At 39.7% G+C, this 25,532-nt stretch overlaps 1 protein-coding gene across 1 annotated transcript in view; it reads right to left on the bottom strand.

Moving 5' to 3' along the window:
- Positions 1–285: 285 nt before the first annotated feature.
- Iqcm (IQ motif containing M) overlaps positions 286–25,532 on the bottom strand; it is a gene marked incomplete in the record, with an annotated part of 154,786 nt that continues 129,539 nt past the window's right edge. Inside the window, 1 exon segment of the mRNA NM_001014271.2 lies at positions 286–610. Within this exon segment, the coding sequence (NP_001014293.2) occupies positions 507–610 (104 nt within the window).

The following is a 25,532-nucleotide window of genomic DNA, read 5'->3' as shown; positions in this document are numbered from 1 at the left end:
AATGAGCAATGTGGTCAAGGAGAGAAACAAACAAACAAACAAACAAAAAAGTGGTCTGTGATCTAGACACGTTTTCAGAAACAATTCAAAAGACTTAAGTGATGAGACACATTCTGACAGACTATTTGAAATGTGTTGTTTCAGCAAAATACCACACCGATACAATTTTGAAAGAGTAAAAATGGAAGCTAAGAATTCTCAAGTTTGTAACCTTCGTTAGCAGCGGAGCAAAATAGATTTCAGTCCAATGAGAATTAATAAGTGACACTGCACAGCTTCACGTCATCATGATTAGCAGATGTTTAATGAGGACGATAAAGACCGCTCATCCAAACTTACTTAGAAATGAGGAACTAACTTGTCAACAGCCCCTTTCGCATATGCAAAGATTCCTCCTTTTATCCTGTTGATAGCAAGTCATTCTGCGTTCATTACTAATATGCTTTTCTGAGGAGGTAAGTTCAACTATTTAATGAAGCACTGTGTTGAAAATTTTATTCCAGTTCTCATGATTTATAAAATTGTCTCATTTTTCTTTCTCTTATGGATCTAGCCACCAACTTCCCAACAGTCCGGATGTTAGCTCTCTTGAGTATTGGATGTCCAGTCACTATAATACAAAATATAGGATTACATTAAGGATGTCCAATCAATTCATACAATGGAAATACATTATGTTTTTGAAATATTAATATATCATATGAAATTAATTTTGGTTGTGCTACAACATGCCAAAAGAATGAATTGGGCACATTTCTCTCATTTCTATTGTATCACCTTATAGATCTTGTCAACTGATTCTCCAACTGTTATTGGACTGAAGAGTTGAGAGAAGGTGCTGGAGAGATGAGTCAATGGTTAAGAGCATTGCTGCTCTTCCAGAGGATCTCAATTCATTTCCCAGCACTGATGTCAGGTGACTCCCTATGAGTGGTAACTCCAGCTCCCAGGAAACCACTACCTTCCTTTGGTCTCTCTAGGGACTCTCACACATGTGGCCTATACTCACACATACAGACATGAAGATAAATAAAATTGAACCCTTTAGTAAGGGTTGAGAGAAATTATATCAGGAAATAAATTTCATTGACATATAGAATACTTGAAATAAATGAGATACACTTTGTTCAATCACAAGAACAAACATATTAAAACTGATAGCATAATATTCATGCAGATACTTAATGTAAGTCACTAATGTATAGCGTGCCTGTATTTGGCTCATATTTATCTGTGCAGTTATTCTGAAAGCTATGAGTCATATATTTACTAAAGCCACCATTATACATAGCAACAATTCAGAGATAGGCTTACATAGCCCAACTGCTCAAGCACTACAGTTGTTAAACAAAAACACAAGCAACTGCCAGAAAACTTGTCATATTGTTGCTGACATTAGCCAAAGGCCCAGCCTTACACAAGCAAAACTAAATTAAGTGGTGAGAGCAAAGTATCTGAACAGGTACAGCTGGAAGAATACTCAAGTAGACCATGGGTAAGGACAGACGGTCAGTGCCACTGACCATTGGAGTGGTCTATCTCTAGTTCTACATGAAGGTACTTGGTAGTACCTTCTGGATGGTTTCTCTGTGTTTTGGATAGGTTTTCTAGTCCCTTATTCAGCTTCTCTTCCCATGCATAGGGAGATCTTGTGTACTGCATTATGGGAGGAAGGCTTCGGTGGGAAAATGAAAAGAGGCAAAAGGCCATTCCCCTATATGATGTTGGAACAGACAAACACATCAATGATCCAACAGAGTGACAGCGGTATAAAGACAGGAAAGGGGCTTCTTCCGTCACTGTGTTGGCTTTATTCCACGTGACTCACCAGAACATGACGTTAGTGGGTGAGAATGGCAGTGGGGGCACTAACAAATCTTCACCAGGCTCCTTAAGCTTCAGCAGGGCATCACGAGACGGGGGTTGGATGGGTGAGTACCAAGTACCGAGAACTTGGAGTTCTGTGCTGCAGTCTAGAGTGATGCACTCGTGAGCAAGTGTGAACTAAGATATTTAAGAGAATCTGTAACCATCACTGAAGTTATGGGGATGGCTTCTGACAGACCACACACACACTCCTGCATACGGACATTCACTTGCAGATATGTGTGCACTCATGGTTGTGTGGGATTGTGAAATATTAAAACTTCGTCTCTCACTTACCATCACCTCTAGTTTCAGATGCTGCTACTTAGAGGGCAAGAGTGACTTCCTAAGAATAACTGAATAGAAAGCACCTCATTTCTGGTTACCAAGTTTTAAAAAAACAAATCAGTAGCAGTTAATAAATACATTCATCTTGAGGTTTTAAATTTGCAAAACTGAAAAACATATAGACGCTTAATAAACCGTAACTCATCCTTTGAAAAAGGATGTGAATCCTTTTCCTTCATCCATCTGTGAATCCATACATACACTTCCTTCAGGCAGAAAAATCCAAGAACAAAGACACGCACATTTCAAGAGGTTATAAAAGACAAAGAAAAGACTTATAAAAGCAAGCTTCCCACTTGGAAGGGTATAGCTTCCTGCAGCATGAGTGGCATTTAGGGATCTAGGAAGTGGGAGTCTGGAGGACTTGGCACGTGGGCCATATGGTAAGAAGACCCTGTGATGAGGTGAGAACTCTGTCCAACTGCATGAAAGTGAGAACTGAAGAGCAGAGTAATGGAGAAAAAAGAGAACCATGTTAGGCTGTGAGCATAGCCCAAGGCTCCCTTCCCTGGCTCCTTGGCCTGGGGAAAGAAAAGGGAAGACCACAAAGATATGAAGTGTGTCCATATCACTAGGATGGTCGAAGACTAGGGAAGTTTGGTTGCAGACTTCTTAGAAAAGCCAGGCTGAGGGCTGAATACAGCCAGGCTTCTGCAGTCTTACATAAAAAACTGATCCCCACAGGGTAAGAGGAAGTCTAATAAGGCTGTGAAATCTCTGAAGGGAGCCTAGGCATTCTGAGAGGACTAGCTGACCAGACCTGACCCCAGTTTGCAAAAAGTAAAAACAGAGTTGGAAGTGCTCAACTCCAGGGGCCTTGGCAAATATCACAGTGATGTCACTGAAAGGCTGCAGGGTCCAGGTAACACAGGTTACAGGATAGAGTAGGTTAGCACCAGGAATGTTAGAATGCAGAATCACTCAATAGATGAGAGGAAATGAGGGAGCAGGCCTCTTACGAAGGACTGTCAGCAAAGAGGCCCTAACAATCATGTGTTAGTAACAGGGGCAACATACAAGCACAAAAGCTGACGAGATGGTGAGATAAAGAGAAAAAAAACAATTACCAACAAGAAAACGTACTCTACACTCATGACCTCTTCATACTTAAGACATGAAAATTAAACTCAGAGTGAAAGCAAATTCAAGGATATGGACGGGAAGACACTGCAGAGGAGTTTGAAGGAAAACTGGAGGCAGAGATAAAATGTGGATGGATTACAGATACATTGACAGAGGGGGAAGACAGGAGAATGGGAGAGGAGAGAAAGAGGAAAGGGGGAACCAACTGACTGACTTTATTTTGGCAATAAGCAGATCTGGGCCCAGATCTTAGCTTTGAAATATCATTCACAATAAAACAGCCTATGGTTCTTAGAGAAATGGACCATTCAAAGGTAACACCACATGAGCCTGCAGAGAGGGGTGTTGCCAGAAAGTAAGGAAATGGTCAAACTCCAGAAATAAAGCATTGTGAGAAAATACAGGAGCCTTGCTTTAAAAGAACATACCTAAGTCAATACAATTAATGTATAATGATATTAATTTAAAAATTGATAGAATGGGACCATTGCACAATATTTCTTAAAAACGTGTGATGTCATCCATCTCTGGAAGGAAAATAGTATCACTAACCCATCTGTTCCCCAAATTGAAATGAAAAGTGTAGTTCATTTATATTTATTTTTAAAAATGTATTTATGTGCTGGAATGTATGTCTAACAGGATGCACATGTGAAGGTCAGAGGGTGGCTCGCAGAATAGTTCCCTGTGTCTATCATGTGGGTCCCAAGAAGTCACTTCCCTCTGCCCACTGTATGGGTCCTAAGAACTAAACTCCGTGTTTCAGGATTGACAAGTTCCTTTGGCAACAGAGCCATCTTGCAGGGCCTGCTTTGTGATTCCGAAACATTAACTGCAGAAAGAGCATCGTCCATCTTTAGAGGAGTGAGGTCTGGTTAAGCGCTTTGTCACCCGAGTGATCCACATTAATGACATCATCTATAAGTCACACTGACAGCAGGTTCTAATGCTTTAACTGGGTTACGTCGTCCCTGTGTCTATTTTTTCCAACCTCATTTAGTTTACTGTCTTCTGTAATAACATAGAGAAGTTTATTTCCTGAAAGAAATATGTAATATCAAAAGAAGTAATATCAAAGAAATCAAATAGATGTCTGAAGATACATTTAAAAAAATGGCTTGAAGCTGACTGAAATAGGTGCAGATACCCCCAGCCAAACATTGGACAGAGGTCGGGGACGCTTACAGAAAAGTTGGGGGAAGGATTGACGGCCACGAAGGGGCTAGGAACTCCACAGGAAGACCAAAAGAGCCAACCAACCTGGACCTCTGGGAGCTCTACAGGACTGAGCCACCAATCAAAGAGCGTACAGGAGCTGAACCTAGGCCCCCTGCCCACATGTAGCAGATGTTCCCACTAATTGCTTTTTATTTAGACTGGTTAAATCATATCAATTGCTTTCCATAGTAATTGGTAATATGTGCTGATTAAATGTGTTAACATAGCAGACCATGCAGCACAAATATGGTATTCTTATATTCCTATAGCAGTATGCCACTGCCTTAGCATATCCTTTACTAGAAACCTGATTCTAAACTTTTCTCCATTCAATGCTTTTTACTATGAAGGCAAATAATTTCTAACCAATTTCAGGTTGGTAAAATCTTTCTTGGACTCTTCAGGCCTAATTATAAGCAATAACCTCTCTGAGAGCTCCCGGGCAAGATTTATGCAAGCAACCTGTCATTCCCATGAACTGGGTCTTGCTCTCTGTCATGGCTGAGAAGAGAAGCTCTGAGCAAGGACTCTGAGAGGTGAGGATACCGGAGTGGCTTCAAAGCTCGCAATTTCAAATTTTTCAGGATGTCTTCTTTTGAAGCTTAAAGAGGATGAAAAAGGAAAATACAAGGCAAAAACAGCGAAGACTTCAGGATCATTCTAAAGGATCGATTTCTCTGCTCTCAGGCCATGCGATGTTCCTTATCTAATCACCCGTTGATGATCACTGAAATTGATTCTTACGTGCAAACGAGTTTACCATAATCTACTCTGATTAGTTTTCAAGATACAGACCAACCTAAATCCAAGGTGTACAAACTTCCCTTTTATTAATCCCTCTTGGATACGTTATTTAGGTATATCTGTGGGTATAAAAGCTTCCAGCTCAATCTCCCAATTGTCATTGTCACATTTTTCCATTTTACAAGAATATTGAATAAGAGACTCGACCTGGCAGAATAGCTCACATTTCTTTCTTCCAGACTTTGAAGTTAATCATTGAAAGTTTCCAAGTAAACACTTGTGCCAGAATGTTACACAACCTCTTTAAAACACGACCTTCATTGAAAGACAACTTGAAAAGGTACATTCGTAGGATAAACACACTCACAGTTGTAAATTCTTCCTATGTATTATTCTGTTAACACACACTAGCTAATGAGCAGCCAGTTCCTATCACCAAAATGTTCTGCAGTCTTGACTCTTATCCCACACCCGAGAAAGTCACTGAAAGTAACATTAACTCTGCGGACAGCCCTCTGATGTGCAAAACATAAAAACCAAGACTGATCAAGAAGACCCAGGCTGGCTCTCAGTGAGCTTGGTCTGGACAGGAGAATTTGCACATCGTTACCAGCGAGTTCTTCCCTTAGCAGCTCTCTTCCAGAGGCAGAAGCATGGCTTAGGTGCTTCTCCATCCTGAGCGCCTTCCTACCTCTCAATCTTTATTGTTTGACTTCAGACAGACAAACGTTCGAGAGCAGAGGGAAAATCAGTCATTTGTCTTCCTTTCTCAAAGATGCACAGAACGGAATGGACCAACCACGGCAACAATCTGTTGGCATGTGACTCCACCTTGAAATGCGATGCCCATGTTTTCAGCTCAGCTCTGAGTCTGATATTGACGGCTAGATTTTGGTATTTCTAAGAGTGACCATCCTTGAATTTTAGCAGCATATTCCACTCCCATGTACCGTCCCCCCGCACCCCTGTATAAGTCTGACGAATTACTCAAGCCTTCAGAACAGTATTGCAATTAGTCTGAGCCTGCAAACAGTTAAGGGCGGTGTCAACACAAGTGTCAACTACAAGCTCTACTGTAGACATATTCTTAGAAGTCCATATTTATTTGACTTGGACATTATCTGAACAAAAGAATCTTACCTTTCAGTGTGGGTTCAAAGATGGTTATTTGGTTATTTAAATAGTATTCGTTTAGATCTATTCAGTTTAGTGCATTTATTATAATTCGGTACTGTACATGTTTGCTTCTTTTTCTGGCATAGCTTGTCTTGGGCAGAGCATTTTGAAACAAAACTGCCAATTATTTCAAAATTTAGGACACTGCGACTGAGCATTATGACATGTTCCAGAGCCACCAACCTCAGTGGTGTTGATGGTCCTCAGAGTGGGTGGTTAGTTTTGATTCCTGACAGCCTGAAATCACCTGGGAAGGGTGTCTCAGTGCGGATCGTCTACATTAGCTTGGCCCATAAGCAGACCTATAAGGATTTTCTCAATATGGCCGTCTAGCTGAGGTGGGAAGATCTACCCTGGATGCATATCGCACCATTTCAGGTCTGGACAGAATGAAGGAGGACAGAAAACTGAGTGACACCTGGTCATACACTCATTCTCCCAGCTTCCCTTCCTTTCGACAGTGTGGATGCGACATGACCGCCTTGTCCCAAGTTCCTGCAGCTCTAACCTGGCACTATGAGCTAGAAAAAGAAAATGCTTCTATCCGCTAAGCTGCTTTTGTCTTGGTATATTGTGCCCCATCAGAAACAAAACTAAGATACCATTCTCTTACCAGGAAAGAAAAGGAGAAATGTGCTTTTGTCTCAAGAATAGGGAATTTTCAACCCTGAATTGTCAAGTTAAATAAAAGGATATTCGTGGCCATAATTCTCACAATGTACCCAAATATACACTAGAGATCCATCTGATGTCTTTTGGCATAGTATAAGCTAATGATGAACAATACTAATTTTTACTCAGTTCTAAGTTAATGATAAACTTATACATATATGTGCTAAAAGTCATTTTAAAGTAATCTTAATGCTCCTTTCTCTTACATTTCTTTGATACTCTCTTTGAAACATTCTCCACTGATTTCTTACTCCACAGTGCTTCACAATGTAAAGTCCATGAAAACTATTTTCCTCCAGTTCATCCACCTATGCCTTCTCTCCTCCAAACACCAAGGATATATATATATATATGCTTCACTGCTGGATTTTTTCCTATTCTTCAAAGCTATTGAAAATATATACACCCTGAACCTCCTTTACCTGACACTTCTTAGACCTAAGTTTCTGGAAAGACATTTTTCTTCTTCTTTCATGATTAACTTTTAGGCACACATCAGTTTCCTCCCACCTCCTTGAATTCTAGAGAGAAAAAAAATAGCAACTTTCTAACTACTCATGCTTGGCAATTTCATTGTATACAAAATGAAACTCAGATTTAGAAGGACAACTTCACGACAGGAGCTACAATGGACAATCAAATTATTGGATATTAGTTATATCTTCAGATAAATGTTTTGACTATTTCAAAATTTGGTAATGTTTCGTTAACTGTCTGTTGAATTCACATTGTATCTTATAACCTAAAATGTTACTTGTATGTCAAATGTCCCTTCAATATTGTTATGTATTCCAGTCATGATCAGAAATCAACTGACAATGACTTGGTTATATAAATTGTGTCATTGCTTCCTGGTAGAAGTTGTAGCTTTTAGAGATAGCAGTGCTGTTGGATATAAGTTTTGCTTCTGAGAATATTTCAGTTTTCTGTGGCTCCAAAAAGTCACGGTGAAATTTGTGAAATTAGGAAGTAGACCATCAAGAATTGATTAGATAACCAAGGCATCATTTCATGAACACGTCAATATCAGGGTAGTGAAATGGATTCCCTCTTCCCCTCCCCTCTTCTTTTCCTCTCCTCTCCACTCTCCCTCTCTTCCCCTCCCTCTCTTGCCTCTTCCTCTCTCCTCCCCTCCCCCTCCTTTTCACCACTCTGTTTCTAGGTAATCTCTTTTTAGCAAGATTTTTCTTAGTCGTAGCCACTAAGGTAGTCTCAGACCCATTCATTTACAAGTATCGACACCTTCATAATGAAGAAAAAATATCCGTGCCTGTAAACCTTGTTGTTAGTGCTCAGCTGTACAGTGAAGTAAATACCAGACATATTTATACAGGATGGTTTGGGGAAGAATATCAGAAGGGTAAACAACATTTGGGAAAACCACCAGCCATTTGTTTCTTTGTACCTGACCAAAAATTCGTTCGGCTGGTATTTTTGCTACAACGTGGCGCCTACAGTCATCTGATGTTTCTGCTTCCTTCATCTTCCCTGCAGAAGGAGGAGGAAGCAGAGAGATCAAAACTCTATGCAAGTCCCCACCACAGCTAGACAAAAGAAGTCTAATGCAGAAGGTGCATGCAGGAGAAGGCTTGTTCCTATGCAAGTATTTGGAAGTGATGGTTACAGTTTTGTAAAATTAAAAATTAAAGCTAAGTGAGCTTTGAATGATAATTTTATGTATTTCTGTGGGAAGAAGAGCAGGTACTTTTGCCCCCTAGTTTCTTTCCAGATCTTTTTACAAATATGAATATATTTTCGCTACGATATCCTTGTTATTATTTCATTTTCCACGTATTTTAATTTAACTATTCATTCCTCTTTCATGTTCATGCTTCATGTTAACATTCATCAAACTCAGATTAAAAGTAGAGCATTTTCTCAAAATAAGATCAGAATTCAATGCTATAAGATTATTTTTGATGTCATCAATAATTGACTTTTAAAAAAGGAAGTTATCCTGTTTTCCCGGACATGGCCAGCATAGAAATACCTGACCATTTGGGGTTTCCAATGGCGTATTATGAAGTTTTTAAACCTGATAAAAGCATGAATGAGATCCTAGAGTGTACAGTTAGAACTTTAATTGATCGTTATTTTGCATCTCTCCATCTGTCTATTCAGAAATATCGGAAGCCCTTTATGAAGAGGAGCCAGCTACACCGATTAGAAAGAGCAGCACCCCACTATGTTCATCGCAGCCTTATTTATAATAGCCAGAAACTGGAAAGAACCCAGATGCCCTTCAACAGAGGAATGGATACAGAAAATGTGGTACATCTACACAATGGAATATTACTCAGCTATCAAAAACAACGAGTTTATGAAATTCGTAGGCAAATGGTTGTAACTGGAAAACATCATCCTGAGTGAGCTAACCCAATCACAGAAAGACATACATGGTATGCACTCATTGATAAGTGGCTATTAGCCCAAATGCTTGAATTATCCTAGATCCCTAGAACAAACGAAACTCAAGACGGATGATCAAAATGTGAATGCTTCACTCCTTCTTTAAATGAGGAAAAAGAATACCCTTGGCAGGGAAGGGAGAGGCAAAGATTAAAACAGAGACAGAAGGAACACCCATTCAGAGCCTGCCCCACATGTGGCCCATACATATACAGCCACCCAATTAGACAAGATGGATGAAGCAAAGAAGTGCAGACCGACAGGAGCCGGATGTAGATCGCTCCTGAGAGACACAGCCAGAATACAGCAAATACAGAGGCGAATGCCAGCAGCAAACCACTGAACTGAGAATAGGTCCCCCGTTGAAGGAATCAGAGAAAGAACTGGAAGAGCTTGAAGGTGCTCGAGACCCCAAAAGTACAACAATGTCAAGCAACCAGAGCTTCCAGGGACTAAGCCACTACCTAAAGACTATACATGGACTGACCCTGGACTCTGTCCCCATAGGTAGCAATGAATATCCTAGTAAGAGCACCAGTGGAAGGGGAAGCCCTGGGTCCTGCTAAGACTGAACCCCCAGTGAACTAGACTATGCGGGGAGGGTGGCAATGGGGGGAGGTTTGGGAGGGGAACACCCACAAGGAAGGGGAGGGGGGAGGGTGATGTTTGTCCGGAAACCGGGAAAGGGAATAACACTTGAAATGTATATAAGAAATACTCAAGTTAATAAAAAAAAAATCTAAAAAAAAAAAAAAAAAAGAAAGAGCAGCACCTAAGAAAGTGTGTCCACCCCACCCCTATAACATTGACGTAAGTTTAGAATGTCCTCACACTCTGAAAAAGATTGCAACAATGGAAAAATGTTTCAAGTGAATCCTGGGATGATAATTTATATTTTATTATTTTCTTCAGGCTTTTCTCATGTTTTCAATAAAATGGGGTTTGCTGAGTAGCGGAGGACAAAGGGTTTTCACCAAGCATCAGAGTGATATATTAAACCCCTACAGGCCATCGCTGTGCCCTCAGTTTTTAAATAATGGGATTTTATAGAAAGACCGAATAAAGGACTCTAAAGTGACAAACTACAGAGAGATACAAGATGCAAGTGCCAAAAAAGAAAAACCAGATAGTATTCAATTATCTTCTTCTACGGCATTCTCATCGCCTCTCTCCTAATATCCGCTTTCCCCACAAACAATAGCCTGCTGCAGTGCAGCCAGGGCTGCCCAGCGGAAGTGACAATGCACAGTGAGTGACAGGTGGCAGGCACCGCCCAATGTTTCCAATGTGCTTTACTCAAGGCCCCCACTGGCCCCTCAGTGAGTCTGACCTCAACGTGGAGCCACATTCATATTTGTGTAGCAAGGGGGACATAAAATGCATTTTCTGCAATAGAATGCAAATGAAAATATCCTGTGAGTTCTCCCCAGTTAGTTTTATATAACGTAATCTGATATGTACAGAAACAAACAACAGATAGGTATGCTTCTTTAAAGGCTCTAAACTTTATATCTATCCAAGGTCGTCATTTAGAATCCCAAAATGTATTTATTAAACAAAGAAAAAATAGAAAGGTTTAAGAAAAATTAAAAAAAGGGGAATCTCTGCAATTTAATATTAAAATGCCAGTGTTTGCACAAGTCTCTGCCTTTTAAAAACACAAATCAGTCACATGAAGCTTCTGGGTCTAATTAAAGTATGATAATATTTTATAATCACTTCTTTCCTCAGAAGACATTAGATTTTACATCATAGCAAAAACAGATCATTGCTTTAATTATTTTAGTAAAATTTCCTTTTAACATACATTTTGGTGCATTGGCCAAGGTGATAAGACTAAATCAGTTGACCTTCAAAAGGAAATAAAATTTTATTCAGATGCTAGAACTAAAGATGCATTAAGAGCTTCATATCAAGACAGTGCTTCCAACTGGGAACAGAGGCTCTCCCTCAGTTGTGATAATCAAAAACCACCTAAACTTTGTCACTGAGGTCTCCAAAAGACCTGGCTGGCCTGGCTCATTCCTGTCTCCCCAGTCTCATCTGGAATGAGATTGGCAAAGCAAGCCCCGTATTCTTCCCTTCCTGACTGTTTCTGTGCAGACTTTTAAGACTTCGTCCCTCTGGCCTGTAATCATATTCTGATTATGAATAGATGGAAAATAGATGAGGGAGCCCATCTATTTTCATTGCTTGTTTGCTATACTCATATACCCAGGACTCTTTAAAAATCATGAGGTTGATCTGGGCAGTACAACTTACACTTGTAATCTCATCCCTGGAAAACTGATGCCAGAGGATTCAAGAGTTCAAGGAGGACTGCCCGAACTACATGGAGTTTGAAGACAACTTTGGTTATGCATTGAGCAGCCTGATCTAGTACATTTTCAGGGCATTATCTAATTTATGTGTCTATTTTGGGTATAACTTTTATATCTATATGAGGGTCTTAGGATCTACTGTGTACTAGAAAAATAACACTACCAGGGATGTACTGTGTTCATCAAATTCTTTTATATATAATGTTAGACCTCTTTTATCAATTTTACACCCAGGAGCATCATATTAGAGGCAGTTAGCCCATGAAAATTAGAAATATAATCCCCACCTGCCCTTCCAGAGGTAGACTGCTGATAAGTACTTTCAGATAAGGGCCTGGAGATGCCCAAGAAACTCAAGCCAACAAAATACTAAGGGACTGAAAGCATTCTTCACTCTGTGTGTTGGAAACTCTTGTTTTAGCAACTGCTTCTGTGTATCTAGTGATACCCTATGAATGCAAAGTCCTGCGTCCAAGATCAGTAGCCGGTTTTGGTGTCGCTGCAATGGTAGATTTCCTTACAAACACGGAAGTGAAGACCGTGGGGTTATCTGAAGGGAGGAAATTAAACGTTTCGGATCCTTGTGCCGTCCAATAAAGGAGAGACCACAGAAACAAATTAGCTCAGCATATTTTCAGGAGGAGAGGGTTTGTAGCTATTTGTAGCAACGTTTACATGCTGGACTTTTATATTATGCCCAAACAGGCTACTGTCTATAGCTATCTATGTGTCCTGGATGGAGAAAACAGCATTAACAAAAGCAGCAAACGAATATGCAAAGAAAAGAAAGCTGAGCGACTCTGTGATCCAAGAGAGGGAGAGAAGGCCAAAGGATGTGCCCTGACCATAACCTCGTGTGCATGGCTGAACATTCTGCAGTTGGCTTACCTGTTCCAGTGTGCTGGCAGCTCTTCTTTTAAACAGGAACATTCTTACCAATCCTGTTGTTTAAGATTCAGCCTGATCGAAGCACCTTCTTGTCCAGACTTGGTGTCCATGTGTCTTGCAATCTCTGCCTCAGTGTATACTCCCCATTTTAAAATTCACACTCCATTGGGAACGTCTTTCGAGTTTCTCTTCACCCGCGTTTCCCTTTCTTCTCAGCTCAATGAAGCTCGTCATCTTACTCTTCAGACTTAGAAGTCAGACTTTAGCTCTTGTCCATGTAATGACAATCAATTTAATAGCATGTTCTGCTACTTCTATTTTCTAAATAGGTTCATCCTAGGGTCACTTGTCATCACTGCCATGGGAACATTATTCCGCATCTTGGAAGCTCTTATTTGGAACCTGCTTGGATTATTAAAACAGCTCTCTTTGTTCCCTCACTGCTGACTCGTTTGACTGATTAAGCATGGTTTTCGTTGTGTTGCCTGGACGGGTCCTGCACACCATCAACCCTGCCTTCTAAATAGCTGAGTTCTTGGGCATCATTTATCTTGGGCCAGAGAAGCCAGCATCACCCCAGCTCTGATAGCCACAATTTTTGCCTCTTCAGCTCATTATCTAGATAACAACCAGTGTAAATCATACCTTTATTTTCTTTTTATTTCATTCGTTTGTTGGTTTGTTTTGGCAGAGGCTTGCTATGTAGCCCAAGGTGGCTAAGAGTTCACTCTTCACTCCTCTTGTCTTAGCCTCCTGAGTGCTGGGACTGCAGCCCAACTCATGACACCCATGATCGGCACTCTACCACAATTCCCATTTCCTTCTTCCTAAACACTAAAATCATAAAAGACTGCCCCCATACATAACCTTAACCTAACCCTTGCGATCATTTATTTTTTTCCAACTACGTTAGTCTTTCCAGCTGCTCCTCAAACACTTCAAACCTGCTTTACTAAAGACTTTTTTATTTTGTTGTTGAGTCTTAGAATTATCTCAATAATTCTCAATGGTCAATCCTCCTCCATTTTCTTTCAAGCGTTTCTTCAAATGTTGCTACCTGCACTATCTCCCCTCCCCTCCCACCCTCCATCCTTCTCTCTGTTACTTGCCTTGTTCTGCCTTCTCTGTCCTAGTCTCCTCCTTCTCCATCTCTCTTATTCCCCATTTGTGTGTTTGGACTTGAACCCAGGGCCTCATGTTTCCTAAAGCAAGTTCTCTGCCATTGAACTCCATTCCCTAATGCTCAAATATCACCTCCCAAGTGTAATATTCCTGGTCATTTGCTATGGTTTGCACAAGTGTCCTCAAAGAACCATATTTACAAGCTCAGTCTCCAGAGTCAACTTATAGGAAATGGAACTTTTAGCTGTGTTTGGTGGAAATCCTTTATGTCTTTGAGAATATGTGCTTGAAGAAGGCTGTCGGCCACATTGCCTTTCTTACCTTGCTTCTGGATTCAATGAAGTGAGCTTTGTTTTCCTAGATAAACTATTAGAGTTCCAAAGCAATTTATCATTGGATCTTGGACTGTAACCTCAAAAAATGTAAACTGAAAGAAATCCCTACTCTTTTTTGTTATCATAACAGAAATCGAACCAACAGATTGTCCCATTTAAATTGAAGCACTGTATCTCTTCAGGAAAAGTACCTGCATTCTGGCCCCTTCCACCCCACTGTTGTATTTTGAACCAGACATTTTTAGTACCTTTTAATATATATATATATATATATAGTATAATATATATGTATTTGTACAAAATATTAATTATTTACTAACAAGGATTTGGGGCTATTTGGATCACGATGTCCCTTGTGGTTTTAAAACAGAATTGCATAAAGCCTATTGTCAATAAGGCCTAGAAAAAACAAATGAGTGGGGTTGTATGATAAAAAAATCCTTGGGTGCACTTGGGGAAATGGTTGAGTTACACAGTGTTTTTACTGCCACTGTCCTAGTTTCTTGGAATGTTGCCAACTCTTGGCCTTGTTCTATTTAGAGTCTACATCTGTGTAGATTTCTCTTCCAAAATTTAGGAATGTATAGTAATTTAGTGAGTGAAAGTGTTGTTTCCGTAGATGCCATAAACCACTTAGAATGAAATTGGCATCGGGTCCCCATTTTAATATGGCACGGTGGCATATTATAATTCTAATTTATACCCTAAAGTCTTTCTAGTTGCAGAATGGGTACTTTCCTGGGTCCTGTTTTCCCTACAGAACTTAGATAAAAGCTCGTGGTGTATTTGGCATCTGATAGAGCCTAGTTATCTTCTGGAATGAAAACACAATGTCACAGAGAAGAACCGAGAAGCTCCCTGCTGAATAGACAGGGATAATCTCTTCCCAAATGGCCTCGGCTGCTAATGAAGCAATGATAAAGGCCGTACTATGTGATTGTTTTCAGGGATATTGTTCACACTAAATTTCAGTGCTATCAAAGGCAGAATCACCCTCAGACTTCAATACATCGGAGCAATAGCAGATTTAAACTCAATGGTTTTGCTAATGGTTGGTGTGTCTAGTTTAGAGCAGTCATGTAAAAACTGCAACTTAAGTTTTAATTTTAGTCTTCTTTTGACATTACTGATCACATCCTTGAACTCAAAGAGAGAAGACATTTTTACTGAAGCTTCAATGTTCTAAACAGATATCCAAATAGTATTAAAAGCAAATGGACTCCCTCATATGTCCTAGGGCTGATAGAAATACTTAGCACCTTTTAACCCCTTGGGTCATGCCCGGGTAAACAGATGTTTGGCTACATGAGCAATTACTTTCTTTCCTATATAAAGATACTATGAATAAAGTCATGATAAGGAATTGGGACAAAATGCTTACTCAATACATTTTGACTTATTCATAAATTAGAAACTTTAGAATATGCCTACTCATTAACTAATGCTTGCTACCGTTCTTGATCTTAGCAAAAAAGAATGCCACAAAGTGCTAACTAAGGAAGGTTTGAAGTCATATGTGAATAATGCAGACCTTAGCGGCTCTTCCAGGATATTATAGAATTCAGGGACACAAATTGGTGCTATTATCAGATTTATAATATTCCATATATTTAACAAACCACATTTGACATAAGTATGATTGTGAAATCTATCACAAAGATTTTTGGAAAAAGTCGATTATTTAGCTACAAAACTGATTACGTTCGAAAGAATAATTTCTCTCTGAATTCATGATTATAATCATTAACATTAAATATGCTTCGAAAGGTTGGCTCTCGGTGGAATAATAATGAGAGGCCGAATTCCTAAGCTCTCATAGATTCCCAATTTCAGAGAGAAGAAGGAAGATTGAAAGTGTCTGCCTCCGTCCAGGTCATGCTCCATTTTCAGTTAGATCAAAAACAAGCGTCAGGGACAGCCTGGAGTTGTGTCTGTACAGTGTTTCTTCAGATCTTGCTTTTGTCATTTTACTTAAACAAACTGTATATACATTCTTAAGGCTTTTTCAGGTATCCACTTTAAGTTTAACTCCTCTGCTTAAAGGATGAGACGCAGGAGGGAGAAGTGAAAACTGGACCTGCTACTGCTGTTCCTCAGACAGAAGTTTGGGGAGAACACGAGGAAAGCCCAGGACTTGTGACACTAGCTGTATTTCTGGGCTTAAGGCCTGACGTGGTCTTAATCTGACTGTTGAACCATTCTTTTGAGCATACCTGCAATTAAATGCCTTTCAAGTGTCAGAGTCTGTCTAGTGTGGTTAGCATGCTAGTCCTCAAAGACCTCATGGGAAAGCATACAGATGAAGAGCATACAAGCGTAAGGAAGGGGTGACGGCCACCTCTCTGTGGTGGAAGAATGACAGGGAGGAAGGAGCAAACCACATGACAGGTTGAGTCAGGGGAAAAAGTGAATAGAGGGAGCAAAGTTCCAGGTCAGGAACTCTCAGAAGCCAAGATCTCCCAGCCACAGCTCAGAGCTGGGAATTGACTTGATAAATCTGTCCAGCCCAGCATATTCAAAGATCTAGAGATGATTTTTCTATACAAATTAGGTCTTTGTCATGGTAGATATTTCATCCCATATTTCTAGTTGGAAATCCAAGCTAAATTTGACTATTATCGAGTGCTTTTCTTTTAATATTACTCTCAAATACATACCGTTCTTTTCATCTTCTCCATGAGAGCCCTAATTCAAACAATTAGCAGCCATGCCAACTAGAGCTGCATTACTATGACATGAAGAGCCATGCCTCAGCACGTAGAACATACTAAGTACCCAATAAATACACTCGAGTGGATAAACTGTAGACTGAACCATCCCTCCATCCCATTTGCTCATCCTCCCGTAACTAACTCATTCTCCTGGGAAAACAAGTAACTTCTCAGGTCTCAAATATGAACATCTCTTACTAAAAACACTGGCTTCTCATTGCTTCTAAGGAAAAATTCGTAAGACTTGGAAGGTCCTGTATAAATGGATTCATTAATGCTATATCTTGTTCAAATCAGATGAGAAATGCGATTCTCCTTATTTGTAATTGTCATTATGATGTCACTGCCAGGTTGAATAATCAGTAACTCCAAACGTGCCATACTTCAATGGATACAAGAGGAGACAGTGGGAAGGGCTCACAGGTCCACACCTTTAATAAAAGTTGATTTATAAACTCTCAGGAATAAAATAGGGCAACTTTATTACCAATTCCATATATTGTCCATATGTTACTATTCTTTTTTGGTTTCTTCTTATTTTTTTGTTTCTGAAGTACTTTAAAAATGATCCTGAAGCTCACATTAATCTGCTTTGACTCCCTATGGGTCGTGTACACACATTGCACCCTCCCAAGAGCTCTGTATTCATGAATTAAAGACACACACACACACACACACACACACACACACACACACACACACGCACACACCAGCTAATTTTGATATGCCTTGACTAGCTTAATGGTTAGGTACTTCTAACCTTCCCCAGCTAGCACATACTCCCCTCCGGTATTCCTAGCTTAACACCTTCTAAGCCTATATTTTATCTTGCGGCCATGTTACCTTCTATGCAGCACCCCTATGGACCTGCTTTTCCTTTTCACCTATGTAGCTGGATGATTTCTCTCCTGAAGCTCTTAAATCTGATCCCTTTGCCTCCAAGTCATGGCAACTCTCCCTCATTCTTCCAATACAAGTTTCATTGCAATGTACTTAAATGTAACCTCTCTGTGTGTTTGACTTTCTCTTTTTAAGCTCTTTTATTCGATTATGTAAATGGTAACGTAACTTGAGGGATGCATTTCCCCCTTATTCTGGTGAGCACAGCTGAAGGCCCTTCAGGTTGCTCCTCTTGTAAATACTTATGTGTTTTGCTTCTTCTTGTTTGAGGATTGGTACAATGCTCATATGGTCTGTCTTCCACAGTAGTAATTACATTTCACACTCTGAAAAGTTAATCTGACTGATGAGGAATAGCTTATTCAACCTCATTTTTAAATGTACTGACTTAAATACCTAGTGATTAATTCATGTCTGAGGAACGGCACAGTTCTAGAGAATTGCCTGGACTGTGGTTGTTCAGTTATATTGCCTAGAGGCTCACATCTCTGAGCAAAGCAAATTAATGGTTGAATTGGCTTGTGATTTCACTGAGACCAAAAACATCCTGGAATTAAATGCCACCAAGCAAAGCCAGCCAAAAGGAACTGGGAACAGCACACGTCCACAACTAGATATCTAACAGTGCTCTAACTGACATCTGAAAACTCTAGAGTGGCCAATTCAAACGGAGAAAGAGGTCACAAACTAACACATATCTATAGCTAACATTGGCTTTCAACATATAGTCTTGCCAGAAACACATGGCAACTAGGAAGAAAATTCCAGTTCCACTGCCAGCACAAAAGGGCTACCCTGCCTCCAAATCCAGGGCATTAGGGGTAACATATACAGAAAGCATTGAGAGTGAGGTATAGATACAGCATTGGGAGTGTTGTGTGTACAGAGCACTGGGGGTGTTGAATGCATTTTTAAGCTGAACCGGAGCCATTTCACATCTATAGATTCATTTCTGCAACAGTGTAACGGTACTATAGATAGATAGAAAGATAATTTTCTGAATATGACTTTCAGCCCAAAAATGTAGAATTACCCAACTTGAGATTGAATTAAGTGCCGCTTTTCTGAGAACGGTTACATATGATTATTCTAGATTGGATGCCTTCTTTAAGCTTAGTTAGTTTTGTATAGCAAAGAACAGAAAATACAAAAGTACAGCTAAGTGGAATCCCAAAGGGTTATGCATCACTCCCCTTTAACCCCTGGGGCATTATACAACCTACCTGTCATGGAGTTGTCTGTTTTCTGCCAAAGAATAAGAGTGAGTGTTAAGTTACTCTGAGTAGCTCGTTTCAATGACCTCCAGCCATATCTACCAGGAGACAGGAAAGTATTTTGGGGACAATAAAGGGCTATGCAAATGCTCGTTGGTATAATTAGTATTAAGACTTGTTCTCTATTCCCAGAAGAGGAAACTAGCTAGACATGTTGCAACTTTTAAACTCCTGGTGTCTCTGAAAAACTATTTCTCTCCAATCTTCTCCGTACACATAACACTCAAACTTTAATTTTTCCAAATTGGCCTTCTCAAACTGACTTCATCCTTCCAACTGTTGTTATCATGCCAAATTACCATGCCGTGAGTTTAACACTTGTAGGCAGTCCTTTAAAAATGCTGACTTTTGTTGCATTTTATATCACTAATAATTTTTAAACCAGGCAAAACTAAGACAGGAGGATTGTCACAAGTTCAAGGCTCATGGACACTACATGAGGGGTACTGGGTTAGTGACAGAGAATGTGAGATCCAGTCTCAGTGCATAAAGAAAAAGGAAATGATGAATATACATTCATCATCAGAGGAAAGGAAGGAAGAAATTTTTTTTAATTTTCTTGTTTTCTTTCATTATTTTACTTATTTACATTACAAATATTGCCTCCTAGTGGTTCCCCTCCCGGAGTTCTTCACCCCATTCCCCCATTGGAAGTAGCCTACCTGATGCCTAGCTATACCACTCCTGGGCATACACTCAAGGGGAATATTTTTAAAATGTGTGAGTATTAATATTTGTGAACTACAGAAAAGTTAAAATACCACAACAAGCATGATCATTGCTTTGTCAATTTGATTTAACAATTATTGGCTTAAATCGATGTGGCTGTTCCAGAAACCTCTTAAAATCTATGATATTATTATTATGAGTTTCTATTTATCTCCCACTAAAATACACACACTCATACAGGAGGAAGCTTGCTACAGGGAGGCAGGAACGGGTCCAAGCTTGCTACAGGGAGGCAGGAGCGGGTCCAAGCTTGCTACAGGGAGGCAGGAGCGGGTCTAAGCTTGCAGAGCAGAGCAGGGCTAGTGCTAAGACGATGTGATGCGGGTACGTGGGAACTCTGAGGGCCTCTCCGTCCCTCTGCAGTCACTGCCCTGACCCATTCCCTGTGTTCTCTGCATGTTTTCCTCCAGACCATGTTAAGTAAGGAGAAGGTCAAATGGAGGGGAAAATATAACACATAAGGCAAAATTTGAGGGCCCTCTTTGGACAGCCAATAGGTAGGTGTGCAAATAATAATGCCCATAGCCCTCTAAGTTTTCAAGACATACTTAAAACTAAAAATACAGTTTATTGGCATAGCTGTATTTTAAAATCAATTTCATTAACTAATGGAGATGTTTTGATGCTCGTGATTATTAAACAATTTTTCTTACAGAAGCTGAGAAGTTTTGTTAAATTCGGTGAAATGCTGACATGTGAGAATTTTTTCCCGGAAAGTGACTAAACATTTCATATATCTGCAGATAGGTGCAAAACTGTTAGCAACTCCCTCATTCGGTTACAAAATTAATGAGTGTGCAGTGAAGCCATAACAAAGAACTCTCCTCTGGGCATATTATAAAAAACGTGTCTAGGTCTCATCCATGCAATCTCTTACTTGAGAGCCAGTGACTTGAAATAGGCATATTTATTTAGGATGACAAATACCATTAAAAGTATGGACTGACCCTGGGCTCCAACCTCATAGGTAGCAATGAATATCCTAGTAAGAGCACCAGTGGAAGGGGAAGCCCTGGGTCCTGTCAAGACTGAACCCCCAGTGAACGTGATTGTTCTGGGGAGGGCAGTAATGGGGGAAGGATGGGGAGGGGAACACCCATAAAGAAGGGGAGGAGGAGGGGTTAGGGGGATGTTGGCCTGGAAACCGGGAAAGGGAATAACAATCGAAATGTAAATAAGAAATACCCAAGTTAATAAAGATGGAGAGAAAAAAAGTAACTCTTGATTTTTCTCATATGTGAACCCCTGTTGAACCTTATCCGCTCCTAACTTATAATGGAAGCTTTCCTAAGGGTGGGGGGATAAAAGCAGTTGATTAAATTTAATATTCTCTTTATCTCATGCAAGTGCTGAGAGATATAAATAGTTCCATTGCGTTCTGAGTATCACCAAAGTAGCCAATCAATTCTACCAGGTATTCATCATGAAGGACAATTTTGACCCAAACTGATATCCCAAATGAGTTCAGAAGGAGAGGATTTGCTTGCACCATGAGAGCTTTTCAGTTATACAGTAAATCAGGAATTTCAGCCCCTGATTCGGGGCAAACTCGCTTCAGTCTCTAGTGGAAGAGCTGCTTTAGGAAAGGTCCACAGGCTAAGGAAGCAAACAGGACCCCATACCTAGGAACTGAGGAAAACATGTGGTGTGTGTCTGTCATGCCCCTTAGGACATCATGGAACACATTGCACTTTTATCTTTCCTGGTTCCTTTCCTACAAGTTCTGAGAATTTTCTACAATTCATAGGCTCTGTTCAATTACATGACTCTTTTTTTAATGTTAAGACCTAGGTAGCCATTGCCTTTCTGACATTACTGTAGCCATTTTGTTGTATGCCTGTAGCCGAGCGTCATACATTGTTACAGAGTAACTTTCTCATGCCCAAGTTAACCACTTACCATATCCTGTTTTGATGTTCTTTCCAATTCCCCGGACCCTCACCCTCCTTTACAGCCAGTAACAATAAAGGTTAGAGTTGCTTTGTATAGTTAGTTACAATAGGCTTAGACCCAAACCAACCTTCCCCCTACATGTAAAACTGACAATCCCCAAATAGCTTAGAACAAATGGCTCCTTCTCCATCAACAGTCTCAAACACTTTCACATTTCCAGGATTATCAGTAGTATCTACTACTAAGTTTAATGAAATAGTGTTGTAGACTCGGGGCAATAAGAAGCACAGGGGACAATGAGAATTCCAGAATTTCTGGAGCAAGGGAGACAAATCCCCTGCTTTCTATTTCATGAGGGAAATTTATTGTTTTATGATTAAAATGTAGAGTGTCCCCCACCAAGATCTCATGTGTTGAATTCTTAGTGCCAGCTGATGGTACCACTGAAAGGAGACTGAATCAGCAGTGTGCTAATTTGATTGATAGATCAGTCTGTTGACGGGCTCATAGATGAGTGGATTATCAGAAGGAGGGTCTGAAGACACATCAGTCACTGAGTGTGCTTTTGGGGGGTGCAGACGGTACATATTCCCTTTTAGAATTCTTATTTTTCCACTCAGGCTTTGCAGAACTTGTCTAGTTGAAAATGTCTTCAGTTTGTATGAATTCTGTGCTGTCAGTCATATGGGAATGAAATGCTAGTCAGAATTCCACCATGCCACATCTTCATAGCGTTTATAACGCATGCGTGGGACAAACGTGAACAACTAGAGTTGTGTGGTTGCCTTTAAAAACCTACATTGTAATCTTTGGTGTGAAAAAAGCTAAACTTTGTAATTGATAATGCTACCATACAAAAAAACAAAAGAAGTGTGCCATGAATTCCATGTGGAATTTTATGCCAGACTTAATTCTTAAACAGTAGAAACAATTTTTTCTACGGTGCAATTATTTACATCAGTATTAATGATGTGACCACTTCAGCTGCTGTGCTTATACTTGTATGAGTCTATCGAAAATTAATTTAAATATGTATAATAAAGACAGGAAGGATATAAGCTAGAATATTAGGTCGTTATTCTGATTTTAGTTTCTAAAGTTTACAAGAGGCAGAATATTTTCTCAAAAGTCTCCAGCCAGTGAGCAATGGTCACCTTATGTCTATTCATAAACCTTCACCACAGCCAGGAAAATATAAAGGAAGCCAATGGGTAGGTTTCCCATGTTCTGGTGGATGGCCCCATACTCATACATACATGGACAGCACTAGCTGGACTTAGTGAATTATCAAGAGAAAGTAATGAGGTTGGGAGGGCCATGCATAGGGAATATGGACAGTGTTGGAATGGAAAACTGGGGAAAATGTAGTCATATATCATTGTATATGTGTAGGAATGTATAAACTTCTCAAAACTATTTTTGTCACTTCCATTCTTTACGTTCAAAACAGTGTCATCTGGACATGACAGTATGTGCACACATTAACTCAAAGCAGCTCTGGTTGCCTGCACTAGCCCTGCAGAAGAGAAAGCCAGGAAATACTCCAGCATGATTGGATGAGGAGGCACAGGGAGCACCCCAGCCCAACTAAGTTGTTGTTGGAAGTTGATAGATGTTGTAGGAGAAAGATTCTGATGCCCGTATGGAAGTGCTCCAGACCAGTGGACATAAGGCAGTAACAATTAGGGTCAGTAGACTATAAAAAATAAGAGAAAAATACATCAAGCTAGGAAGGGTAATGAGGCAAGATCTGGGAAGAGTTGGAGGGGGAAATGGTTGGCAAATAAGATCAAAATACATTGTCTGCATGTTATAAAATTATCAAGGAATAAATAAAACATAGTTAATAATTAATATTTTAAATAAGAATAATACTGTATACCCTTCTAGCATGTATAAATATATAAAATGGAAATAAAGACTACAAGCATATCTTCCCTTTATGTTTTGAATTTATGTGTTTGTACATCCACTGTGTGTGTGTGTGTGTGTGTGTGTGTGTGTGTGTGTGTGTGTAGGTATGGTATGGTATGCAGATGGACCACCATGCATGCAGGCACAAATGCCTATATAAGCATGTGCAGAGGCAATAGCAGTACCTTTCTCTGCCATTCTAAATTTTATGTACTTGAAACATGGTCCCTCAGTGAATCAGGAGATTTCCGGTTTTAGCTAGACTGGCTGTCCAGAAAAATCAAGCTACCCTCCTACCTCCACTCCCACAGCACAGGTGTGGCCATATCCAGACTTTAGACTCTGGGAATCTTAATTCATGTACTCGTGCATGTATAGAAAACCACCATACATACATACACACACACACACACACACATACATACACACCCACATATACACACACATACACACACATACACACACACACACACACACACACACACACACACACACATTCCTAACTTATTACATTGAAAACTGCTATAGTAAAATATGTATATAATTTAGCTGAAGATTTTATACAGACTGACAGGGGAGGGAAGGGTTGACCCAAGCTTTTCGTATACTTTCTGGTTCTGTAAAAAGAACAGACTTTTAAGGCTATAAGAGGACTTACATAATTTTCAAGTTTTAGATACACTTAGCAGATGGAGAACCTAATCAAAACAAAACTTAAGTGGAAAACTTGTATGTATATTTTTTTTAATTCCACTTAGAGCTCACACTGAAGGACCCCATTTGATAACTGTTTGCCAAAAATTTCGCATAGCCTGACCTGAATTTGCCCCTCACTAGGGGCTTCTGCTCTGTCCTTATTCTTGCTATGTCCCTCAAATCACAATTTTAAATAAATGTTTTGCCAACCTGGTGATTCTTAAGGTAGTACTGACTCTCCCCAGTAGGTACTTTGTGGAGATCTCTCCCTGGCACATGGGCTTTGATATATCAGTCAGACCAATGGCTTATATGCCAGTGGACTGGCAGAGACTAGTCCCCCCTCCCAAAAAAAACTATTTCTAGATGTCACCTTATTTTGCTCCATTGGGATTTAATGATCTTCTAATAAGACTAAATAAGAAGCATAGTTAATTTTGATTGGAGCACCATGTATTGGTAGATAAGACGCACTACATTCAAATCTGAAAATTAATGTTAAAAGTGTGTGATCAAGAGTTCCCCATTCTATGTGGAAAACACTTCGTTCATTCGTTCATTCATTCATTCCTTCATTCATTCAACTGTTCCCTTTGTGGTACCTTGCCCTTCCTGCTAAGCTCTCCCATGCTTGTCAGTTCAGGGTCAAGCAACAAACGCTACGAAATCATTCCTGATTTCCATATTTACTTTATTTTTCACATATGACGTATGGATATAGAAGAAATAGAAACTAAACATTAGTCTTATCTTCTAGAGCTTCCTTAAATAGTCAAAATATTTGTATAGCTGGAACCAGTGCTGAGAATTTCTAAAATGTTTCCTTGAACAAAACCAGGGGAGTGCAGAGAGGCAATTTAGCCATTTTCCTGGGAGAAGACTGTGAGTAATACTCTTCTGAATTTGTTAGAGTCTCACTGAATTACCAAAGGGCTCAACCATTCAATCATGAAACACCACTAAGCCTTATTAAAGAAAACAGGATCTGTCCATTGTTTCATTAACATTGTCCATCTAGCTATAAATTTTCCTAGATCAACTATGATAGCAAGCAGTATAATTAGACATGTTATGTATGTATGCATGCATGTATGTATGTGCATATGTGTGAGGAATGAGTCCATTGTATAACATGAAATACGCTAAGACAACAAGAATTCTAAAATGTAGATATTTGAATACTTTTTATAATGTTACTTATTTGTAATTTTAAGTTTTAGATATTTCACAATG

The sequence above is a fragment of the Rattus norvegicus genome, chromosome 19 (assembly GCF_021556685.1).
Source record: "Rattus norvegicus strain SHRSP/BbbUtx chromosome 19, alternate assembly SHRSP_T2T, whole genome shotgun sequence".
Classification (NCBI taxonomy): Eukaryota; Metazoa; Chordata; class Mammalia; order Rodentia; family Muridae; genus Rattus; species Rattus norvegicus.
The sequence above is the reverse complement of the archived record's forward strand: the minus strand, read 5'-3'. Positions and strand labels throughout refer to the sequence as shown.